Here is a 10630-nt window from a genome sequence, read left to right as displayed (position 1 = left end):
GAGACTGCAGCATTCACCCAGCTGAGATGGGGACAGAGAGGTGTGCCAGAGCTGGGGACAGAGCTGTCTGAGGTGGGTGAAGGTGGGAGGCAGTGGCAGTGGAGGGGCAAAGGCAGCTGCTCACTGCAGCTGTGAGGTGTGGTGGAAGGGCCTGCGGGATGAGGAGGAGCTCCTCGTGCCCCGTGGGACCTCTGTTGATTGAGTGCACTGTGTGGGACGAGTTTGACTGAACCCCTTTATTCGTAAAAGCATTTTGTCAGAAGAGGGATGCTTCTGGGTCTTGCCTGGGCACAGGAGGACCAGCAGCAACACCAGCATAGGCGATTCCTTAATCTCATCTCCCTGTGCCCCACCAGGTGAGGGGCTGGTTGAGAAGGGGCTGGGCCAGGAGAGCATCTGCTGGGCTGGTGCCTCCTCTCAGCTTTCCATGGCTGTGTCCCTCAGAAGAGCAGGACGCTGCGAATACTGAAAAGTGGAAGGGAAGGGAGGGTTTACTGGTGCTGCGGTTCAGGAGCAGGCAGCGGGGTCGGCAGGTGTGCCTGGGGACCAGCTGCCTTCTTTCCCTCCAGCCTCTTCCTCACTCAGCTGCATGAGACGTGCAGCAGTGGGGGAGCCTTCAAATCTCTGCTGAAGGGAACCCCTCAGGTGATAAGGCCACAGGATCTCAGTTGAGCTGAACCATGAGCTGCAGGGTTCCCTGTGCTGAACGTGGGCTCTTCCCTCTGCGTTATGGCAGATTGTCCCCCCACTGGGCTCTGGGCCCTGCTTCCTCAAAAGACTCAGGTGCTTTTTGAGAAGACAGTGTTGTGTGCTCTGCCTGCCAGAGCATTTGGGCTGTTTGACTTTTAGGAGGAGGTGCTGTTTGCTGTGCCTCGCTCCTGCTAGTCAGGGTCTCACCTTTTTCCTGCCCGTAACAACTCAAATCCCTCGTTCACTTTAGCGAAGGGCAGCGTGTGCGTGATCAGCAAGTCTGAATTGAATTTCTTCTCCAAATAGCTGGAAACTAGTTTGGGCATACAATCTCTCGTCTTCCAGCCTAGAAAGAAGAGCAAGCAGCTACAGTGAATGATGGGAGAAATGCAGTTCTGGGAAGGGAGTGTTACTGTGAGGGTCAGGACTGAGGGACCAGTACTGGTGCCACTCTCTTGTGTGGTAATTTCCCCTCTTTGGAATGGGTGGGATAGCAGAGACAGTTGTATGTGTTATACTGTATGAACTATACACATTTATTAGCATTTTTATTAGCATTTTTAATGCTACTCTTTAATGCAGTGCTCCTCTTAAGTTCACTTCTTGAAAATCCTCTTTTACTAGGATTTGTAAGCTGCCATGAAAGGAAAAGCTGAAATTTCTAAAATGTTTTCTTAACTTTCATACCTCCAAACGCTGACCCCTTCCATGTACGCCCAGTCAGCAAAAGCATAGGATCAAGGGAAATCCCTGAAGGCGAATCCAGTACCCCAATCATCACACAGATGCCAGTGCTCATATTGCAGGAGGCCAGGGCAGCAATCTGATGGGACAGAGAGGTGAGTTAGAGAAAGCACTGGCAGGCTGGTAAGGAAAGTGTTCTTTCTGAGCTGTCATCTGCTCATCTGAAAACACATCCTCCCTTGTGCAGGAGACACTGAGAGTTCAAGGCCTCTTTTAGGACCTGTACACAGCTTTCTCTCACAAAGGTGTGCCCAGCAGTGCAGGCAGCAGGTGAGGAACTTCCCACCTGTGTGAATTTTTCCCTGATGGCAGCCTGTGACTGATCTGGGAGGGAAGACACATGCCAAAATGCCACCTACCATGGTTTCTTGGAGGCCAATGGCCTCAAAGGAGTAGTCCACACCCTGTCCTGTCATCTCAGTGAGCACCTCCTGGATGGGCTTCTGGCAGTCTCGAGGGTTGATGCAGTCGGTGGCTCCCAGCTGCTTGGCCTTGGCAAACTTGTCCTTGTTGATATCCACGGCAATGATGCGGGAAGCTCCAGCTGCCTTGCAGCCCATGACAACAGAGAGGCCAACTCCTCCGAGGCCGAAGACGGCACAGGTGGAGCCTGGCTTTACCTGCACAGCACAGGGCCCTATGAGTCTCCAGCGGGAGGAGGAGGAGGAGGAGGAGAGGGGTTGGTGAGGGTGTGAGGGCAGCCTTGGGGTGCTCGACACGCCTGAACACCAACCTTGGCAGTGTTGATGGTAGCCCCATAGCCTGTGGAAAACCCACAGCCAAGCAAGCAGACTTTGTCCAGAGGTGCTGCAGGATCTATCTTGGCAACGGCGTACTCTGGAACCACGGTGTATTCTGCAAAGGTGCTGACCCACAGGAAGTGGTGGATCTGCTTCCCTTTGCAAGTGAACCGGGTGGTTTTGTCAGGCAGCAGGTTTTGTGGTTCAGAGAGACTGTGGAGAGGAGAAATCTTTTGTATTTCATTGACTAAAGCACTGATGGGGGTGTCAGACTTGTTGTCAGACAGCCAACCCCATGTAGGTGTAGGGGATGGTGAAGCAAACTCACTGGCATTTCAGGCAGTAATTGGATTCAGGATTCAGGCAGAAGCTGCATTCCCCACACTGAGGGACGCAAAGGGGAATGACTTTGTCTCCTGCAACAAAGTGGATCCCTTTTTGGTACCTCTTGCTAAGCAGGCCCTGAGGGTGCTGGAGCACCTCTGCTGAGCTTTCCAATTGCAGCAACCCACCACAAACCCTTCCCTTCCTCTGTCAGGATGAAATGTTCCAAGCCCCACTCATGTACATGAGGAACAGACCAGGAAAGTGTATGTGACAGTGCAATGAGTGTGCACTCAGATGTTGAGCCACTGACTCAGGAACGGGGAGAAGTTTCTGAGCTGTTGTTAGCCTCACCCATTTTGAGGGCTGACTTGTGCGCATGTGTTTGGGTGTGCATTGATTACCTGGTTTCACAGAGGTCACTCCTTCTCCAACACTTTCCACAATCCCAGCTCCTTCATGGCCTAGGATAACTGGGAATTCCACATTAGGAAAGCAACCTTTCAAAACGTGTTCATCTGTGTGACAGATGCCGGTGGCCACAATCTGTTTGGAGGGGAAAGAGTAGATGATGAACTATAGAAATAGCCCAGCCTTTGTTTAACTGAATTTGTGGAATGATTTTCCACAGGACTTCTCTGGACAGTTAAGGCCTATGGGCAGACCCCAAGCCTTATTATATGGGTTATAGTCTTGTGGCTATCATTTGGTTATATCCAAATTATAGCCACAAGAAGTGCAGTACCTGCAATGGAGAAAAAAATTATTGAAATGTCTTTTTACCTTGATCCGGACTTCACCTGCCTTTGGAGGCGCAACCTCCACCTCCTCGACAGAGAGTTCTTTGCCCACGGCCCAGGCAACAGCAGCTCTGCATCTGATAACCTGGAAGCAACCAAGGATTAGGCTGTATGGGAATGTTCACCTTTGGCAAACGGCTGGGGACAGTTGTCCTACAATCACCAAAACTACAGCTGCCCATCACGTGTCTCTGCACACTGCAGTGCACTCATGGAGCTACACAACTGTCCTGTGCTGTTTCCTGGGGGACTTGCTGGGTGAGTGGGATGTGGTGGGAGAGCAGGAACATGTGAGTGCTCAGCTGTCCATGAAACCAAGTGATGTTCAGTAAACACTGGCATAGTGTGAAGAGTGAAATGCAAAGACAAAGTGACCAGTCCATAGAGAGTAAGGGTTGTGTTTTCCCTGGAAACTGAATAGAATCCACCTGCCTTGTGTCTGCAGGACAGGGCTCTGTGGATGACAGCAGGGCAGCAGGGCTGAGCTGCTGTGGCACCAGAGAGGCTGTGGACCCTTCCAACAGCACTGAGTGCTGATATCTGCCTGGCCTTGGACTGGTCTGAGCTAAGGAGAAGCTGAGGATAGCTCTGGCCCCTCTCATGTTTGCCATGTAAACATCAAGTGAGTTCCAAACTGGCTTTTGGTAGGCGACATGGAGAAGATCCCTGAAGGGAAAAGACTCTGGTGTACTAGACAGATGTGACAGCAACACAGGCGCTTCTGCAGCTTAAGCACGAAGAACAGTACTTTGAGTTTCAGTGGGCTGAAGGTAACTAAGAGGGATTGGGAAACGGTCCATGTCTGGCTGGCAATCCTGCCCCAATCAACCCCAAACTGCTCTGACATCAGCAAAATGGAGATTGAAGCTTGAAAATAATATCGCTGTGGACAAGGCTGAATGCAGGAGATGAGTGGCTGCAAGATGGAAGAGCTCTATTTCCTGCCAAAGCAGGAGCAGAGAGTGGGATTGAGCAGGAGGGTGTTTTTCAGAGCAGTACAATTCAGTATCTCATTCCTGAGCTGGTGGGATGGACAGAGGAGAAAGGCATTACCTACTGCCGGTACTGACAGGTGCAGTTGTAGGAAAGCAGAAACTCGTGTAATTTGCTCATATTTCTGTCACATCATGTTTTTGGCAGCATGTATAATAGTCTCCAGGACAACTGGATACCTTGTTCATACTCATTGGTCCTTCTCTAACTTCCTTGGAGGATTTTTTTTTTTGCCATGTTGCTGATTATTTGTGTATAACTGTGTCTTCTGGGAGATGGCACACTAAATGATGCCATGTATCAGTGGTGATAAAGTCTGTGTTGCCTAGAACTGCCTGTGTTGAGAACTGACAAAATTGCTAAAAATGGAATTCGGAGCCTAATACAGGTTTATAAATGTTTTAGTAGAGCCCAAATTGAGCCATGAGGTGATGGCTGAAAGGACACCTATGCTAAATGGTGCAGCAGCACGCAGAGGTAATCCTGAATAGAACTTTCAGCACAATATTATCCATGCTTAGGTACCTTCCTTCTCAGAAGGGACATTTAGCTCAGATGGGGTTACTACCCAAAACAGTGGTTTTTTTCCCTTGTCTGTTAGGTTAAAGTTTGTCCATTAGTTCTTCAGGTTTTGTCCAGGTACTGACAGCTCTTAGGGTTCCTCTGACCATCTGCCACTGAGAGAATAATACACTCAGAAGAGAGAGGAGCATTGTTCTCTCCCAGGCTCTCAAACAGAAGGTTTCCTCCCTGCAGTCTCAATCCTAGTGTATTCAAAAGCAGCACAGCCTCTCTGTCCCTATATCTATTCCTGTCCTTCCTTGTTGGTCTCAGCCCATCCTAGTTCCTGGAATATGACTTTCTATGACAACCTTATGAGTGCCACAGTACCCTCAGTCACTCTATTAAGTCTACTGACTGCAAGTGTTCGGGTGGTATTATCTTGAGCGGGAAATGGAGGGGAATTGAGTCCATGATGAAGAAAGTTTAGCACATGCATGAGCATCCTGCATCACTGGGCCAACTTATCTCCAGTGTGCTGCAAAATTCACAGGGGAAAACAAACAAATTTTTCGTATCAAAGCTTTTGAAGTAGAAGTAGAAATAATGTCTAGTTCTCCATGAACTGTAAACTGGTAACAAAGGAAATAATTACAAGGAAATACTAAACATATAAAATAAAGTAGCACACTATCAGCTAGACACAAAGTGGGATGGGCCCAATGCTTTGAAAAAAACTGCCTCAGGAGACATTAACACTAAATGTAACATTTCATGTGTCAAATGCGTGATTAATAAAATATTCACAAGTGAGACCAAAGATCACATTCTAAAGGGCTATATTTTCCAGGAAACCTATTTAAAAAACGACAAAAAATGGTGATTTATGTATTTCTATTGTATCACACATAGCACAATGATGATTTTATGACTTGCACATGCAAAGAACATGTAGTGTTTCCTAGAACAAAGGTAGCCAGCAACTGTGGATTGCTGAGAACAAACAAATCTCTCCTATAAGACATTGGTTAACTGTGTATTGTTCTGGTGGTTTTGTCCCTGAGAACGTTTACGGATTACGACAGAATCCCACAGATGCACCACCAGCACACTATCACCCACTTCATCTGTCAAGACAAGGACTGGCTGGAGTCAGGTTTTTTCTGTGTGTTCTACCAGCCCTGCAAGTTACTGTGGTGGGAGAGGGGGAGGGTAGGTGCAGAAACACACCCTTTTACAGGGCATGAGGATTATGCTGCTTGGTTACATAAAATGCATGGTAGCTCCCACATCATTCCAAGATAAACATGGTGAAATCAAGGCACTTAAGTTACATTACAACACTTCACTTACTATGCTTAGCCCAAGGCTGGGTAGAGAACTGAACTTGGTGAATCTATCCACAAGTGAGCTACAATTAATTTTGCAGTTGCAGTAATTCAGAGTTAAAGAGAGCATTTATTTTTTTTTGCCTTTCTCTTGTTTTAGTTGGTTTTAGAATCAAGAAGACAGCCAGCAGTAACAGCAAACGATCCTGGTGCTTTCTTGAGGCACATTACAGCAAGGTACATCCTTTCAGTTGTTTTCTATTTCTAGGTTCCTTGTCCATCAACCTTTCTTGCAGGTCCCTGGGTGTATGTGAGCACCTCGGCAGTAGTGCAAGAAGCAACGGGTATTGGTATTAACCTCCATTTCTCATCACTTATTTTCTAGCAAAAATGTACCTACTCATTTTAGTCCCAGCTCAGCACTGCATTGCATATGAAACTTACTTTTGGTCTTCATTAACTTAAGTTTGAGACTTGTTATATACATATTCAAATTTAATGACTGTCCTAATGTCAGCACAATTACACCCCAAAATTTAACACATATTAGCTAGGTCCTTGTTTTAGAAAACAAGCTGATATGATCCATAAATAAGATAAAAATAGTTTAAACCACTGGGGGATCTCCTAATGGAAACTGATAGAGCAGATAAATACATTGATCTGAACACTTCCTACATTCTATCCTATTTTAAACTATCCAATCAAAGATTAAAAAAAGTTTGCTAACCCAGAGAGGAAGTTATTCTTGTTCTGGTGCTGTTACCTCATGTTGCCTCAAATAAACTATTGCCTTGAAGAGTTAACAACCATCTTCTAGGAGAGTACAGTGGCCTGCAAATAAAGACAGTTCTCCTGTACCAGCTTCATTCTAAAATCTCATCTGGTGCTGTACCACCAGGACTCACGGTGTCCCTGGAAAGAATTTGCATTTAAAAATGCATTACTCAGCTGCAGCAAAGAATCAATTCTAATACAAACTTTTGCTTACTTTTCCTGCTGTGCTCATGTTGACTGGTGTGTCTGTTTCAAATCTTGCCACTAAGACTTCACTGAGCCTCAAAGCAGTCGGGTTGCTGGCACCACAAGTCCTCTCCAACACACTGGAAGCTGGTCTTACAAAGTGCTCCTGAAAGTGGAGCTCCGAGCTTTTAGCCAAGCCTCCCAGCTCAGAGTCCCACCCCTTAAACAGGAAAAATGCTAGAATGAAAATAAACCACTTATCTGATGAAACCTCACTCTCTACATTGCTTCCGTCTTCCTGATTTCTTTGTCCCACACTTCCCTACCCTTTCTTGCATCCCTCTTCTGGTTTCTCTCAGCATCACGGGAAGAAAGCAAAAGCCCTGGCTGAAAGCTTTTCCCCTCTTTCCACCTCTCTGGGAAGTGCTCTCCAAACCCACAACTCTCAGTAGCACTGTATATGCAAAGAGAAAAGGGGGGAGTGGCTCTTGAATTCACAGTGACAGAGACACAGTGAGAACATGAAGGCTTTGCTGATGAACTTTGGTGACACTCATAAGAGTCCAACTGACATATTAAAACATGTGATTGTGCAAGCTTCTTAAGAAACATACACTCACTGTCTGGCTGCAGCTGTACCAGCTCCTAAATTCTTAGTTTTCCAGTCCGGCTACTGATTAATCTGTTGGAATGGTTTTCACTTCATAGTGTCCAAAGGCAACGTGCCAGTTGTGCTGATTGGAAAACAAAAATCGGTAAGTCAGCAAGAACAGCTGGGACAGAATGCATGTATCTGACCAGACACAAGACCCTGCTCAATTTGCCAGTGCCTGACCCATCGGTTCCATCAACACCCACAAGCACAGGCCCCATCACTGCTCATATGCCCACACAGCCTCTCCTGGCACAACGTGCTGGTGCAAGGGATTGGGTGGAGGTCAGCACTGCATGCCTTTGCTGTGGGCTTCTTTTCAAATTATGCCCAGCATTTTGAAATCAAGCTTTTTCCTTCAGAAACAAGAAAAAAGAGATAAAATGCTGCATATAATCTGACCAGTCCTGCTGGCGGCACTGTTCCTGATACAGGCCAGGATGCCATTGGCCTTCTTGCCCACTTGGGCACACTGCTGGCTCATGTTCAGCCAGTTGTCAAACAGCACCCCCAGGTCCTTTTCCTTCAGGCCGCTTTCCAGTCACTCTGCCCCCAGCCTGTAGCGCTGCATGGGGTGGTTGTGACCAAAGAGCAGGACCCAGCACTTGGCCTTGTTGAACCTCTGGGCTTGTTTTGGCTGGGGTAGGGTTAATTTTCTTCCCAGTGCCTGGTATGGGACTGTGTTTTGGAGTTGTGCTGAACACAGTGTTGATAATATAGAGGTGATTTTGTTATTGCTGAGCAGGGCTTACACAGAGCCAAGGCCTTTTCTGTTTTTCATACTGCCAAGGTGGCGAGGAAGTTGGAGGTGCATTGGAGGTTGGGAAGAGACACAGCCAGGACAGGTGACCCAAACTGACCAATGGGGTATTCCAGACCATATGGCATCATGTTCAGTATATAAACTGGGGGAAGAAGGAGGAAGGTGGGGACATTTGGAGTGATGGCATTTGTCTTCCTAAGTCACTGTTACACATGATGGGGCTCTACTTCTGTTAATGCATTTATAGAAACATTTTTTATTGTTGTGTATGGCAGCGGCCAGATGAAGTTCTATTTGGGCTTTAGCCCTTCTAATTTTCTCCCTGTAAAAGCTCACAACACCCTTGTAATCCTTCTGAGTTCCCCTCAAAATTTTCCTCATCTCTTTAGCTATATGCATATCAAAGCCATGACTTTTTTTTTCAGGGAGTGGAGATGAGGCCATCTGGAAACGATGTCCTTTGGCCAGAGTGAGTGCCTTCAACTGAGAACGCTGGACAGTGGATCCTGTCTGCAGCCTGCCCAAAGGTAGGTGGCAAGGTCTGTAGGAAAAAAGGACTGCACACGGTGCCAGAGAAGCGTGAGTCGACTTACGTAACTGTATTGCAAAAGCTGCTTTATTTGCCTTGCTCTGCCCAACTCCTAAAAACAGGGTGAGGCTGCAGCTTGAAGTGTACAATGACCCTTACATGCAGATAACCTACAGTGCCGCCCCTTTGTGACTTGCTGGCCTAGGCCCACTGGCTCAACCCTTTGCGCTAATACTTTCCAAATGATACTTAACTGATCCCTAGACCCATCCTCTCCCCTTTTAGGGCAGGTTCCTATGAAGGGAACTTTTCTTTATGCTTATCTACATCCTTCTTATGCAATTAAAATCCCTTCTTTCTGGTGAGCACTGACAGGACCTGAGGGAATGGCATGAAGCTGTGTCAGGGGAGGTTTAGGATGAATATTAGGAAAAGGTTTTTCACCCAGAGGGTGGTTGGGCACTGGAACAGGGTCTCCAGGGAAGTGGTCACAGCACCAAGCCTGAGAGAGTTCAAGAAGCATTTGGAGAACACTCTCAGGCACATGGTGGGACTCTGGGGCTGTCCTGTGCAGGGCCAGGAGTTGGACTTTGATGCAGGTCCATTCCAACTCAAAATATCCTATGTTTCTCTGGATATATGATTCAAAATTCCTTTATCAGCTTTTTATCTCACTTTATCCAACTGAACATGATGGACTAATACTCTCCCTCCAGTGGTTTACTAACCTCAGCAGAATCCAGTGAAATGTTGTGCCAGAGGCAGAAGAGAAAGAACATTTTGGAGGTGTTCATGGCTGGTGAGCTTGCACACAAAAGTTAGAAGCAGTGGACAAAGACCTGTTCATGCAACTCCAGGCCGTCTTTACTTGGGGACTGTAACCTGGGCAAATGACACGAAGCATTGGCCATGCTCAGCAGATCGTAGCCAGAGCTGCAGTTTCTGACTACAAGGTGCTTGTAGTGGAAGGTGGTTCTTGTTTACTGACACTTCACAGGCACTACAACCTGCTTCCCACTCCTCACTCCTACCAGGGCTGAGCAGCCTTGCACTGCTTGCTTTCCTGAAGCAATGCATGATGTTGACTCTAGGTAAGAGAGCGAGGGGTTTCAGAAACAGCCTCCTTTTAACATAAAATTAATTCTTCTGCACCAAACCTGACTCAGTTTAACAGGAGAATACTTGAACCACAGCTCAAGTGACTTAACTCTTTAGAGAAAAGAAGCTTTAAGGGCAGTTATGCATCATAGATTTTAGTGGCAACTATACACTCTGCCCTACAGATTATAAAATACATATTAGCTTTAGCTAAAACTTAAGCAGTTTTAAAACTAGGTTACTTTCTCCTTATCTACATTGCTAATTTTTAAGCTTACCAAGGTAGATGCATGTTTCTTTTCAGACAGCGATTCTGTTGAAATTGAAAATTCAGCATTTTTTCCTACTGTGTGATAGCAATTTTCACGTTACTCTTTATGAGTCTCTTGTTCAGAGCTTGGTAACACAAAGGATTCAGCTCTGGGATCCACATGGCAGTAGTAGGTAGGAAAAAAACCAACAACATCTCTGAAGTCTCACTCTACATAGTACAGAAGCTGTGACT

At 46.6% G+C, this 10630-nt stretch overlaps 1 protein-coding gene across 1 annotated transcript; it reads right to left on the bottom strand.

The window, feature by feature from the left end:
* Positions 1-265: 265 nt before the first annotated feature.
* Positions 266-7309, bottom strand: LOC127472101 (alcohol dehydrogenase 1-like). Its single transcript, XM_051789790.1, has 9 exons — positions 7112-7309; positions 3282-3383; positions 2903-3044; positions 2503-2590; positions 2168-2387; positions 1794-2054; positions 1378-1513; positions 898-1036; positions 266-465 (listed from the first exon to the last, which is right to left on the bottom strand). Exons 1-9 carry the CDS (start codon positions 7127-7129, stop codon positions 441-443), a joined length of 1131 nt encoding a protein of 376 aa, XP_051645750.1. The 5' UTR covers positions 7130-7309; the 3' UTR covers positions 266-440.
* Between the last annotated feature and the right edge of the window lie 3321 nt (positions 7310-10630).

This window comes from Manacus candei, unplaced genomic scaffold (assembly GCF_025592945.1).
Source record: "Manacus candei isolate 608988 ecotype Guabito, Panama unplaced genomic scaffold, ASM2559294v1 h1tg000028l, whole genome shotgun sequence".
NCBI lineage: Eukaryota > Metazoa > Chordata > Aves > Passeriformes > Pipridae > Manacus > Manacus candei.
Note: the sequence above shows the minus strand (reverse complement) of the source record. Positions and strands in the feature narration are given on the sequence as shown.

Coding starts and splice junctions, on each gene's coding strand:
- LOC127472101 (XM_051789790.1), bottom strand. Junction 2,591..2,902: donor AGTGACCTCTGTGAAACCAG/GTAATCAATGCA, acceptor ACTTTGTTGCAG/GAGACAAAGTCATTCCCCTT. Junction 2,055..2,167: donor CTACCATCAACACTGCCAAG/GTTGGTGTTCAG, acceptor TGTGCTGTGCAG/GTAAAGCCAGGCTCCACCTG.